Source organism: Artemia franciscana, chromosome 18, assembly GCF_032884065.1.
Source record: "Artemia franciscana chromosome 18, ASM3288406v1, whole genome shotgun sequence".
Lineage (NCBI taxonomy): Eukaryota > Metazoa > Arthropoda > Branchiopoda > Anostraca > Artemiidae > Artemia > Artemia franciscana.
The window spans coordinates 29,447,163-29,462,018 of NC_088880.1; the positions used below are offsets into that span (position 1 = coordinate 29,447,163).

Here is a 14,856-nt window from a genome sequence, read left to right on the forward strand (position 1 = left end):
ACACAAAAATCAGCAAAAACTGCATAAAGAGAACAAAGCTTTAAACATAAACAGTCTTTTAAGTAGCTGAATTTAACAACTAAAATTCAGGCATAACAACTGTTATTTAGATAACTTCAAAGACCACACTGCCTTTCCATGACGAAAGTAAAACAGTTCAAAATAGGGATGAAACCTTTTTTATTGACAGTGAATAGATACAGTTTTACTGCTGATGATGAACACTGTATATGTGTTCGAAATATCCAGTTAAATTTTAATCTGTTCACTATCAATAAAAAGGTTTCATCCCTATTTTGAACTGTTTTATTTTAAACTGTTATTTATGTTTGTATTAACAGTAAAAAGTCAATCTAGAAAAACAAACATCTGTTTTAGTAATTTCGAGAAAGAGCTTGAAACATTGGTATGAATTTTCTCTTATTTCTCATGCACTACAAGGGCATAAGAACATCGACTATGACTGTTTAAAAGTTCATTTGAACACTTTTAAATGCACATATACTTCTTATAATTCCTCTATAAGACACCATTCATAATCATAATCACTTTATGCGTTAATGATGGTATGGACAAGAAAGTGGGGAGCTTGTGAAGTTTATCTATAACCTTTCTTTAGACTTTTAAATGCCGTCTAAAGCCCTAAGCAGCTTCAGTAGGCAACAATTGAATGATCTTTACAAAAATGTACAAAAAAATTTCAAATCAGATTCAATGGATGGCATTTATTATTATAACTTTTTTTTAGTAATTTCTAGCAACATTTTTTGGGAAAAAAATCGGATGAAGAGCATGAAACCTAATGAGTTTTCTTTCTCTTATTTTTTAAATGCTAAGGATACAGAAAAAAAAATATACAACAAATCATTGAAATGGACGATTAGAACCATGAGTACCGGGAATTCAACCCTCCCAACTCCCCACCCCCCTACTACTCTATTGCTTTGTTGATTTTTTTTTATCATTAATCATAGTGATGGTTTAAGACTGAAAGCAAATTTTTAGAGTTTCTAGGAAGAGCATGCCTTTAAATTGACATAGAAATAAATTGATACATAGAATAGAACATTAATTTTATAAAGAAAATATTTATAATAAATAGAAACAGAAATATATAATTGAAATCCCAATTGTCAAAAACCCAGTGCTAGAGACTTAGAGTTCCGCACTTTCAACAATAAAGGAAAATTATTTTTCCTTGATTAGTTTCTTTTATTTATTAATTTATGAGCTTACGCTCTGGATTAATTTATTGGGTTTCACTGCACCCACTTTGTATTTTGATTTGTTCCTGCATCTTCTCCTTGATGTTAATCCTGTAACTAATACAGGATTAATCAAATGGCCGAGCATGGAAGAGATTTAAAACCTATACCATACATATTACAGATACAGTTTACATTTCTGGATCTGTATACAAGATAACAATAGACTACAAACCATTTTCAAAATGTTGGATGATAGTTTAGAGTGAAATTTATGTTTTCCAGTCTTCTAGCTTGTAGACTGTCCGTTAAAGGTACGTTTGAATTTCTACTGCATTCTTCCAAGGACTTAAAAATTTGATATTTCATCTGAACACACAAATGTACAAGAAAAAAAAACATACCGCCGTCTACATTAATTCTTGGCTCCAATTTCAGAGGGTGGCAATCAGGTTCAGGCTTTGCAGATGCGTCTGTAGAAAAACTCTTCTCTTGCAAAACATCTTCTTTCGGTAACAAAAAAGGATCTGTACTTCCAAATAGATTTCCATCTTCATTTGGTAGTGCATCTTCAAGATCTAAAGATATTTTAAAGATAATTTACTAAGAGATTTTAGAAAAATGATTTAGTGATGCGTAAAAAAGTTAAAAATAAAAATTTTCATTTCTAAAAGAAAACTTTCCAAAAAAGTTATAAAAAAAATTAGTCTATAAGCTGTGGGTGACAGAAAGAAGATACATAGAATTTTGAACATTATTAATAGACTGTGCAGCGATTTAAAGCTGCTTTTTTGGAGCCAGTTTCTTTTGTTAAAGCAGAAATCTTACAATTTTTCGTTTTACCGATCTCCTGCAAAGAAAAATAGGTTCTAATAGATAGCACTGTTTTAACTAACTAAGAGAAACATGAACCAAATGGAGTTTTAATTCAATAAAGACGGATCAAGGCAACTATTTATTGTAACAAATGATGCCGGCTGTAACAGCGATATGCTTTGATACCTTTAAAGAAAGTCTGCATTTAAAACTTGACTCAATCCTCTGTTCCCAGTCTCAACTTTCAAAGAAGCTTGACTGTATGCTAAAAACCCACTCTACTTGACAGGCTAGTAAAATCGCATCGCATGAGAAGGATTCTATTCTTCAAATGGCTCACTGTGATGAGTTTAAGAAAAAACCTTCTTAACTTTGAAGTTAAAGATAAAGAGTTAAATATGATTATTCAGGGTTTACCGTCTGAACATTCAGGTCAAAACACCAAATCTAATGTTGAAAATCTTTCTGAAAAAACAGAAAGCCTAGCAGCTGATAGTGTTCATGAGACAAAATGATACTTTCTTCCTGATAAACCAGTAAATGGAGTTACCGTACTTAGAAGGCCCAAAGCAAGACCTATCCTCATCTCATTACATAATGAACTTGAAATCCAAAGCATTTTTAAATCTGTTTCGAAGATTGAAGGATCAGGAATATGTATAACAACGGACCTACTACCAGTGCTAAACAACCTTCACAGCAGTCTCCTGATTAAAGGAAACGATTTAGGTCAAAAAGGTTTAGTGTTAACGATCCGTATTAAACAAAAGGGTGTAAAAATCTACCAATTTTCATCGTCCTAGCACGTCCAGAAGCATCAAACTCGCCAAATCACTGCCTCCCCCAAACTCCCCCAAAGAGAGTGAATCCAGTACGGTTACGTCAATCACGTATCAAGGACATTTGCTTATTCTATCCACCAAACTTCATCCCGATTCCGCCACTCCAAGTGTTTTCCAAGATTTCCCCCTCCAACTCCCCCCAATGTCAAAAGATCTGGTCGGGATTTGAAATAAGAGCTCTGAGACATGAATTCCTTTGAAATATCAAATTTCATTAAGATCCGATCCCGATTTCCCGTTTTCCAAGAATTCCAGTTTCCCCCTCCAACTCCACCAATGTCACAGGATCTGGTCGGAATTTAAAATCAGAGCTTTAAAGCACAAGATCCTTCTAAACATCAAATTTCATTAATATCTGGTCACCCTTTCGTAAGTTACAAATACCTCATTTTCCAAATACCCCCCCCCCCCCAACTCCACCAAAGAGAGCAGATCCGATCCGGTTATGTAAGTCACGTATCTTAGACAGGTTTTTATTCTTCCCATCCAGTGTCATCCTGATCTCTCCGCTTTAAGTATTTTCTAAGATCCCCCCCCCCCCAATAACGCTGGATCCGGTTGAGATTTAAAATAAGAGATCTGAGTTACGAGGTCCTTCTAAATATGAAGTTTCATGAAGATCCGATCACTCCTTCGTAAGTTAAACATACGTCATTTTTTCTAATTTTTCAGAATTACCCCCCCCCCCAATAGAGCGGATCCATTCTAATTATGTAAATCACGTATCTAAGACTTCTACTTATTTTTTCCACCAAGTTCCATCCCGATCCCTCCAATCTAAGCGTTTTCCATGATTTTAGGTCCCCCCCCCCCAATGTCACCAGATCCGGTCGGGATTTAAAATAAGAGCTTTGAGACACAATATCCTTCTAAATATCAAATTTCATTGAGATCCGATCACCCGTTCGTAAGTTAAAAATACCTCATTTTTTCTAATTTTTTTAATTAACCCCCCCCCCCAAATACCCCAAAGAGAGCGGATCCGTTCCGGTTATGTCAATCATGTATCTAGGGCTTGTGCTTATTTTTCACACCAAGTTTCATCCCGATCCCTCCACTCTAAGTGTTTTCTAAGATTTTAGGTTTCCCCCTCACAACTCCACCCCAATGTCACCAGATCCGGTCGGGATTTAAACTAACAGTTCTGAGACACGATATTTTTGCAAACATCAAATTTCATTAAGATCTGATCAACCGTTCGCAATACAATTTTTTCTATTTTTTCGAATTAACTGGCCCCCATTCCCCCCCCCAGATGGTCAAATCGGGAAAACGATTATTTCTAATTTAATCTGGTTCTGTCCCTGATACGCCTGCCAAATATCATCGTCCTAGCTTACCTAGAAGTGCCTAAAGTAGCAAAACCGGGACCAACAGACAGACCAACAAAATTTGCGATTGCTATATGTCACTTGGTTAATACCAAGTGCCATTAAAACTTTAGCGGAAAGAGCAGGGCGTTGAGGAGAGAACAACCCCTTTCATATAAGGAATAATTTCTGTTCGTTTTAAGTTCTAATGTCGCTCCTTACTTTCTGTTGAAAAAACTAGGTTTTTTGTTTAATTTCTGAATGTTTTTGAATTGATGCATGTTTTGATTTTAGCTCTCCGTATATGAATAATTAAATCGAAATTTGCACATTAATTTTGTTTTGGCTATGAGAATGGCTTTCTCATAGTTTTGATAAAATGATTTTGAGAAAAAAGGGGTGGAGGAGGAGGCCTAGTTGCCCTCCGATTTTTTGGTTACTTAAAAAGGCAACTAGAACTTTAATTTTTTTACGAACTTTTTTGTTAGTAATAAATACATATAATTTACGAATTGACTTACGTAACAAATATTCGTATGTTTTCTATTACGTATATGAGAGGGTTCGCCCCCTCGTTACTATCTTGCTCTTTACACTAAAACTTATATTTTATCCCAAAGCTTTCAGAATGACCCCTGAATCACAAAGGTCGTAGAATAAATAGTTGAAATTACAAAAAATGATTCAGCATAAAGAGCGGGGTATTTAAGAGGAGATGAACCTCCTCGTATGCGTAATAATTTCTGTTCGTTTTAATTTTTAATGCTGCTCCTTACATCCAGTTGAAAAAACTTTTCATATTTACTTTTTCATTGTTTTTTTTTCAAGAATGATAGAAAATCTTACGCCTGGAAATTCTCTTCCCCCATGATGAATTCTCCGAGGAAAGATCTGCTGAAAACGTCTGTACGCTTCCCAATAACCCTTGCTATGTGTAAACAATGGTCAAAGTTTGTAACTTGCAGCCACTCCCCCGGGGACTGTGGGAGAGTATGTCACCCCAAAGACTTAGTTATTAGGTTTTTCGACTATGGTGAACAAAATGGATATCTCAAAATTTGGATCCATTGACTTTGGGAAAAAAATGAGCGTGGGAGGGGGCCTAGGTACCCCCCCCCCCCAATTTTCTGGGTCACTTAAAAAGGCACTAGAACTTTTAATTTCCGTTAGAATGAGCCCTTTCGTGAAATTCTAGGACTACTGGGTCGATACGATCACCACTGGGAAAAAAACAACAACAAATAAACATGTACCTGTGATCAGTCTTCTGGCAAAAAATATAAAATTCCACAATTTTTGTAAATAGGAGCTTGTAACTTCTGCAGTAGGGCTCTCTGATACGCTGAATGTGACGGTGTGATTTTCGTTAAGATACTATCACATTAAGGGGGTATTTCCTCCCCATTTTCCAAAATAAGGCAAGTTTTCTTGGGCTTGTAACTTTTGATAAGTAAGAATAAATTTGATGAAACTTATATATTTATAATCAGCATAATAATCCGATTCTTTTGATGCATCTAATAGTATCAACATTCAGTTTTTTAGAGTTTTGGTTACTATTCAGCCGGGTCGCTCCTTACTCCAGTTCATTACCACAAACTGTTTGATTATTTCTATCATTTGTGATTGTTTTTCTATGATCTTTCTCCAATCCCTGCCTGATAATTGGTAGTATAAAGTTGGCATTGTCTCGAATGAACGAATGTTGGCGGTAGGTTGGAGCAACATGTCAATGTTATTTCTTTAATAAGAAATTCAGCCAAGAATAATTCTCTTTCTTTCATTAATATGATTTTTTTGTCGCTTTTTTTGGTTGATATACGAGCTCTGCTCCTCGCCAACGAAAAAATGTATAAATTATGTAAATTATTGATATATTATAATAAAGAACCTTGAACTTTAGAGCGAATCTAATGATTTTCAATCATTTTGATACTCTGTAATGACTTCTGTAGGATGTTTGATTCAGTTGTTTGCTACATTTGTGTTGAAGACTCAATAGTTTCCCAGTTGTACAGGAACTTCCACTTTAGCCATTCTTTGTCGAGTTTTTGCTTGAATGGACCCGTCGAATCAACAGATACTGTATCTTCAGAGAGTTGATTCCACATGTTTATATCTTCAAACAGCTTCTTTCTCGGATTGAGGAGTGTTTCTTGAACATTTTCTCGGAATGCCCCCTAGTCACAGAACGTTCTGGGGGGGGGGGCAAGGAGAACAGAGAGAATATTTTGGAAATAATTTTGCGGGCCATAATCATGTCGCCGCATTTCTTCCGGCATGCGAGAGTAGGAAGCTTCAACTGACATAAACATTCTTTGTACGGCATGTTTTTGAGGCCTTGCGACCATTTTGGTTGCTCTTCGTTGTACTCTTTCTATTATTTCCTTGCCCCTCTTGAAGTAGGGTGACGCCAGAGACATTCTACCTCTAAGCGTTGGCAAACTAGTGCCTTGTAGAGCTTCATAAATACTTTTGAGCGTCGGCAGGAGATTTTAGAGATTTTAGGGCAAACGACGGTACAGAATTTGCATGGGTAGTTAACTTAAGTTCATGATCAACAATAATTCCAAGATTTCTTTTTTCAGAAACTGCAGAGGGCGTTGCCATGGAGATGGTACAGCTGATGCGGATTATAATTGAAGAAGTAGATTACATGGCATTTATCAGCATTAAAAGAGAGTAACCGTATATCAGTCAAAGTCTGAAGAATGTCAAGGTCCTTTAGGATAGATTGTATGTCAGAAGGTGTTGATGCTTTACCAACAAGTTTTGAATCATCAGCATAAGAGTGAGAAGGTTCAAGACAAGGTTGGGTGCATCATTTATCTAGAAGTTGTAAAGACTTGTTCCAAGAATGGTCCCTTGGGGAACACTGCATAAAACAGTTGTAGACAAGTAGAAATGAGGGACACCCTGAGAGTTAAGAACTCTTACAAATGGTGTTCATTCTGAAAGGAAATTCTGTATACACTATCCCTTAGTCATGGACTCTTACAACTTGTGTTCTTCCTGAAAGGGAGCTCTGTATCCACTGGGCGATAACATCATCAACAGCTCCTGCTTTTGGTTTGGTGATGAAGAATTCATGACAAACCCAGTCAAATGCTTTTGAGAGTTCCAGGAGCACCATGTCGACAAGAAAATCTTTATCCAACAGCAATGTGACATACTTATATGTCTGTATTAGGTTAGTATCAATGGATCTCAAAGATCTGTAGCCATTTTGAGTGGAAGTGAGCATGTTGTTAGATTCAAACTACTGAATTAGAGCTCTGTTGACGAATCTCTCGAGCACTTTTACAGCTGAAGAAGTGATGCTGATGGGAAGATAGTTTTCTGCAAGATCTTTTTTTTTGGGGGGGGGGGGTGTGATATAGAATATTTTCAATCTAAAGGTAGTTTTCTATTTTGTAGGGACAGCTGGAAGAGTCTACAGGGAGGAGAACTAAGAAAATTTCATCACTCTTTGAGAAACCTTAGGTGTATCCAATCTGATCCTTTAGATTTGTAAACATCAGGTTTATCAAGGCTAGTTAAGACCATTTCTTCAGTAAGTTGGACGAGCTTGACAAAACTGGGTGATGAAAGCAGAGGCAAACTGGGTATTCAAAACATTATCCTTAGCTACTGGCGATAAGTGGGGTATGCCATTATGTTTGAAGGCAGGGATGGTGTGACGATTAGGATTTTTAGTAGAAACCTGTCTTTAGAAGAATTTGTGGTTTGCCTTGATATTGGTGACAAGCTTTTCCTCATGTTCAGTTTCCTAACTGCATCAGAGACGAAGTTTCGAGCCTTTGTATACCTCTGCCAATTTTCCTTTGTTTTCTTTATATTGTAGATTTTCCAGGCTCTGCTTTTCCTGTTGATTGCTCTCTTGGCAACCAAAGGGAGGAATGGAGTGACTTGTTGAAATCTGACAAGTGAAATCAAGTGACAAGTGACAAGTTGAAATCTCCAATAATTATCAAACCAGATACAAACTTAGATGATACTGAAGGTACCATTTCATCAATGATTGTTTTGAGAGATATTTCACAATTATCAAGACTAGGTGCACTAGGGCTTCTACAAACATACCCAATATGGATTTTTTATTTTTCTTGAAGAGTAATATCAAGCCATAAACTTTACACCCAGGGTACATTGAAAATTAGATGGTTAATAAGGCTAACCTGGAAACCTCCCAGGTATATATATATATATATATACATATATATATATATATATATATATATATATATATATATATATATATATATATATATATATATATATATATATATATATATATATACAAAATGTATTTCATGTGCGGCAATTTGGGAAAAAATCTTGGATTCATCAGTTTAGTGATGAATATCATAGTTTTTAATAAGTTTATTTTAGGATCCCTCATATTTATCCAGTTATCTAAATAGAGATATTACTAGAGGGTCTTGGATACCCCTTCTTAGAAAGTTTCTGACAATGAATGGTAAACTAGATGGATGCCTTCCTTTTAAAATTTGTAATTATTTTTTTTTTCTTATTTAAAGCCAATACATTTTTTAGGGAAAGAGGGATAATCTTTGAACCTCTATTTAAAATTTGCTACATGGGAGAAGACAGTATTACTTTAATCAATGATGTTTTCATTAATTTGAGGGCAATCATATATGAAATTACACAAAGGCAGTAAAAAGGCATGACTAGTAAGACATTGGTCTGAAAAAGTTTGTTGGAATTTTTATTTTAATTAACATCAGACAGGTTTTATAGTTTGTTTGTTCTATTTGACAAGTAGAAGTAGCAAAATTAACTAGTTCAATTATTGTTCAAACTTTTGAGCCCAATAGTGCAAAATAAGAAAAGCAGTACATTAACCATCAAATTGGTGGAATCCCCATAACACCAATTACCTTGCTTAATGGCTGTGACACCAAAGAAGTTAGGTGTTCCCATGTTTCATGAGCTGAGTTACACAGTCAGCTCCCCTTCACAAATTTGAATAATACATCTTCAAAACAGAGGAAGGAGCCCAAAATCTAAAAAATAGATGTGAAATACAAGAAAGAAGAATATAGATAAGACACATACCAACATTAAAGACTAATTTGTTATCATTTCTAAATTTATATTGACCAACTAATACAAACATAGTTGTGTGGTAAATATACTTTTGTTAGTCTACCCTGAACAATCCATTGTAAATCTTCAGTTCCTAGAAAAATTTACAGCTTTTGAATGAAGAAGTTTAAGGAAAAGTCTAAATATTGAACAGTATGAAAACAAGAAAGGAAATAATAAATAAAAAGAGAAAAATCAAATAGGTGAAAAACAAGAATTTTGTCAGCCAATAGCAAAATATAAAATGAAAATCAAGCAAATATTTCGACAAGGACCTCCACCAAGTCGTCCTCAGTGCTAAAAAAACAAAACAAGAAAGAGGGAAAAAAAGCAAAGAAAAAACAACCTCAAAATCTAACCTTCTTAAGTGAACTCTACAAGGGGAGAAAAGACACTTTCGTTTCTCCTCTTGTAGAGTTTACTTAAGAAGGTTAGATTTGGTTGTTTTTTTGTTTTTTTTCCTCTTTTTTATTTTTTTATTTTTATAGTCTATGAACATGCATTATGCTAGTTGTCAGAAGTAAAATGCTTGTCCTAAGATATCTGATTCTGAACCCTTTCAAAAAAGGTACCTGGCAAAGATAATAGAAACTGTTCTACTTTCATAACCAGATACAACAAGTCTTACCTTTACTTAAATTACCTTAAATCACAGCTTGGAGCAATATAAGGGTTTTCCATCCTTGTGATGCTCCAGTGATGAAAAAAAAATTCATTTGGTGTAGGTTGTGGTTGTTGATTTAGACTCTTGTGGAGGACTCTGCAGCTTCCCAATAGTAAATGAACTCCTGGCAGATCAATTCCTTATCAAGGTGGGACTTGAATGTGTTGGTTGAAGCTACAGAAGCTGTTTCCTCAGACAGTAGATTCCACAGATTGATGACTCTTTGGTTGAAGAAATGATTTCTATGTGTACTTGTCGAATTCTACATGGGGAGCTTCATTGAATGTCCTCTAGTATAAGAATGCAAAGGCTGTGCAAAGAGACTGGGAAGGGTTTTTTAGAACGAATTTTTTTGTATGTCAGTATTGGCAGTTTTAAATGACGTAGTCTTTCTTTGTATGGAAAGTTATTCATGCTGCTAACCATCTTAGTGGCATGACGATGGATATCCTCAGGCAACTTCTTATCTTTTTTGAAAAAAGGGGCTGGCAATGACAATCTGACCTCCAGAGTTCCGATTTAAGCATGGCTGTTAAACTTTAATAGGTGATCAACAATAACCCCAAGATTTATTTCATTGGAAACAGCAGAAAGGAAGTTGTCTTGAAGGAAATACTTATGATGCTTGTTGTGTTTGCCAAAATGGATGACGTGGCATTTATCATCATTAAAAGCAAGGAGCCACATGTTAGCCTATCTACCTAGACTGTCAAGATCTGTTTGAATTGATTGCTGGTCAGAGGGAGTAGCTGCTTTTCTAACTAGTTTTGAGTCATCGGATAAAGGGTAATAAGATTTGAAAGAAGGGTGAGTAGATCATTAACATAGAAGTTGAAAAGTGTTGGCCCAAGAATAGTGCCCTGGGGCATGCCACTTAATACAGTTGTGGGAGAAGAGAAATGAGGAATTCCTTGTGAGTCAAAAACTCTGAGACTCAGTGATCTTTCAGAGAGGAAGCCCATAATCCACTATACAACACCTTCATTGACACCTGCAGCCTTCAATTTGATTATGAGGAATGCATAACAAACCTTGTCAAATTCTTTGGACATATCAAGAAGAATCATGTCAACAGGAAGACCCTTATCAAGCAGTGTAGTCACTAATTCATATGTTTGGATGAAGTTAGTGTTCACAGATCTACCAGATCTGAATCCACGTTGTGATGTGGAGAGGATGTTATTGACCTCAAGATGTTCAATTAGAGCTTTCTTAATAAATCTCTCAAGCACCTTAACAACTGCAAAAGTGATGCTTATAGGACAGTAATTTTCTGCTGAGTCTCTTTGTCCCTTTTTATGACTTGGGGTTGTATAAGATGTTTTCCAATTATGCAGTAGTTCCCCATTTTGAAGAGATAACTGGAGCAGCATGCACAGGGGGTAACTGAGAGCTTTTCAACCCTCCTTAAGAAAACATGGATGAACACTGTCTGGTCCCTTTGACTTATTTACATCAAGCTTCCCAAGGCTATTGAAAACCATTACTTCACTTACTGACAGATTAGGCATGGGAAAAAGCACTTCATGCAGTGGAGGATCTGGTAAGGAGGTTCTTGAGTTTTGGGTGAAGGCAGAACCAAATTGTGCACTTAGAAGGTCAGCCGTATCTATTGGAGATGAGTGTAGAACAGGGTGGTCAACAATGTCAGGAATAGTATGATGATTTGCGTTTTTAGCAGAGACATGTCTCCAGAAAGATTTCGGGTTTAACTTGATGTCAGGAGCTAATTTTTCCTCATAAGCAGATTTCAGTTTTTTGACAGAATCTGTAACATGATTCCATGCTGCCTTGTAAATTGACAGGGTCTCCTGGTTTCTCTTCCTCATATACTGTTTTCAAGCTCTAGATTTCTGGTTAATCAGCTTCTTAACTTCCTTAGTCAGGAAGGGAAGTGTTTTAGGCTGTTTTCTAAAAATAACCCTGGAGTGTTTCTTTTCAAGAGCAAGGAGTTTTTTGGAAATTTAATCAAGACTCATTGATGTCATTGGTGATAAACATTGACCAGTCTGCAGATGAAAATGCCTGCTGTATTGCCTCATAGTTGGTGAAAGTTTGAGCACAAAATTTAGGTTGAGGATGACTATTTAGGGACAGCACAGACAGAATAACTAGGTGATTGCTACTAGCAATTGGCAGTAAATAATGATGACAAACGAAGGAATCAGGATCATGCAATATGATGAGGTTTAACAGCAAGGGATTCTGATCAGCTCTATGGCATATAGGCTTATCAATAGTCTGATGAAGAAAATTATTTGATAGACAAGAAAAAAAGGGGAGTCTCTACTATTAGATGAAGATTGTCCAGTTCCTTCAACCCACTCAATAAATAGATAATGAAAATGTGATTAATTTAAAATATCTGAATGCTAGGTAGTAAAAACAATATTAAACATACCACTCATTTAATTTAATTGGATTTCTTGTTTGTTCTCTTCAATGGCAGCTTTTCAAAAATAGCATTTCTAAGGATGTTTTGTGGTAAAAATTCTTTCGCTATTCACAAATAGTCACTCTGCATGTATAGACAAAGGAATTGTGCAGTTTAAATTTCAAGAGACTGTTTTTTACTCTTGGGTAGTCTCTATGAATAGTATGTTCACTTTCCTTATCAGCCACATAAGAAAGAGCTTTCACAGTATTTTATTACATTAACAATTCTCTGAATGGGTTGCCATCAGTTTCTTTGGCACTGTTGTTAAAATATTCATTACCAGAAAGATAGCTAGTTCTATGGATTAAACTTACCAAGAATTTTTTATGAAAATTTATTATGGCATAGATTTGGAACTTCAGAGCCTTCTTGGAAAATATTTAAGCCTATGCAGAGCTGAAACGATCCAATTTGTAGGCTACCTATTTTTCTGTTAATCTAAAAATCTGTCTATTCAATAGCCTAAAAAAGGCAGTTCAACATAATCTATGGCTTCTTTGTTTCCTATTTTAGTTACTGGCTCAATTCAGAAAAGCATGAATCCCTTATCTACAAGTACTTCAAGCTCTTACTGGAGTATAAATAATAAGTGCATGTTTTGATTAAAATCAAAACATGCAAACATTCATATTCATTCAAAACAAAACAAAACATTCAGAAATTAAATTTAAAAAAAACAAAGTTTTTTTGAACTGAAAGTAAAAACCAACATTAAACCTTAAGACAAACAGAAATTATTCCATATATGAAAGGGATTGTCCTCTCCTCAACACCCAACTCTATATGCTGAAGTTTGACTCTTTCTCACATCTCTACATTTTAAACAACAAAAAACTTTAGCATAAGTTTATTTCATAGCTACCTGAATAGTCTGTTAATATAGTTTTTGGGTTGGCTATAAAAAAGACTTAAAACATTGGTGTCAAACTTGAAACCAACAAACTAGCTGAACCAACACTTTATAACAAACAAAATTTGTAATAGAAGCAATTCATAAAGAGTTTACAAAAGGGGTAACAGTTTAGTTTCATCACAAGCTGTCTAAATTGGAACCTATACTGCAAAGCAGCATAGTTCCAAAAATAGTTCCAGCAATAGTTGCAGCATAGTCCACTATAGCATGTAAAACTTTCTAGAAGCAAATCCATTTCTGGTTGACCCTCCTCCTCCATGGGACTTACTAAAAATACATAAAGTGGGCATGGTTTTAAAGCCAAGGGAAAAGTTGGGGTTGTACTATATGAATGAAATTATATTTTAAACAATAATTCCAGTCATCACTGGTAATTTTTGTATAGTAGGGAGCCAAAAGATAATTAAAAAACTCATGCATCCATTAATATTCATATCCAAGATGGTTCACTTTCCCTTTTGAGTTGAAACTTTCCACCTGTTTCTGAAGAATTGCATTAATAGCTGTTGTGACATTGGCCTATGAGACAATTTGAACAGGCAAATCAGAGCAATTGGTTAAATAGTACATTTATGTTCTGTTGATTTGAAGGTAGGCAGTGCAACATCTTATTTTGTTTACAGGTAACACTACTGATAGAGCAAAGCATATCAGTCCATAAGCCCTGTGGGCAGTGGTACATGGTCTGTATTCTGTATCTATTTAATAATTATTTGGCCTGGAGCCTCAAAGAGTAAAAGCTCTAGGCCAAATAATTATTAAATAAATATAGAATACAGAGCTTGCCCTGCTCCCTGCAGGGCTCATGGACTAATACACTTTGCTTATAGGTAATGTTACATGTAAGCAAAATTGGATGTTTGTTTTCTTCAGAAAGAGCTGGCTAGTTTCAACTCAAAAGTGAGCCATCTTGGATACAAAAATTAATAGATGTGTGAGTTTTTAGTTATCTTTTTGACTTCCTACTAGCCTATATAGAAATTACCAGTAATAATAAGAATTAAACTAATCAATTAGCCTACCAAAAAAGGCATCAAGTGGTATGTTCACTTTATTTGCAAGTTAATAATATGAACAATGAAAAATCTACCATGGATTGAACCTCAAATCATAGTTATACTAAACTGGTACCTCAAATTAATACAAAACATAAATCTTAACAGCAAATACTTATGCATGATGAATACCCTAGGTCTATTTTACAATGGGAATACCTATATTTAAAAATACACAATTTTAATCAGTATATGTCTATTCCTTATTGTTACCAATAGCTGTATCAGGACAAATTCAATACTTTTTAATGATTTTAAAGTAAAGACTATCATCAAATAGAGAAAGCCAAACTCGTCTTCTAATTATTTAAAAATAACACGGTTGTGATCAGCGCTGTTAAATGTCGTTCTATAAATTTGTCCCCTGGGCATCAACAAATGTCCAATTTTTGTGTTGACAATCGCGTGTCTCTGCCACGATCCTTCATATTTGAATCAGACCAATTATCAGTTGTTACGGGCGAAACTACCGCCCCATTGACTAGCAAGTTAAATAGATTCC

At 35.2% G+C, this 14,856-nt stretch overlaps 2 protein-coding genes across 10 annotated transcripts in view; both read right to left on the minus strand.

The window, feature by feature from the left end:
- LOC136038848 (zinc finger protein OZF-like) overlaps window positions 1-14,856 on the minus strand; it is a 79,281-nt gene that overhangs the window by 41,161 nt on the left and 23,264 nt on the right. For 2 of the 9 annotated variants that reach the window (XM_065722286.1, XM_065722275.1), the window contains exons 1-3: window positions 14,597-14,769; window positions 9,078-9,203; window positions 1,610-1,783 (exon numbers count right to left, since the gene is read on the minus strand). In XM_065722286.1, coding sequence (XP_065578358.1) covers window positions 1,610-1,783; window positions 9,078-9,120 — 217 coding nt within the window. In that variant the 5' untranslated portion in view covers window positions 9,121-9,203; window positions 14,597-14,769. The other 7 variants (XM_065722285.1, XM_065722289.1, XM_065722279.1 and 4 more) reach the window with 7 other exon arrangements.
- LOC136038849 (zinc finger protein OZF-like) overlaps window positions 1-14,856 on the minus strand; it is a 135,525-nt gene that overhangs the window by 40,011 nt on the left and 80,658 nt on the right. The gene's annotated exons all lie outside the window — the stretch shown is intronic.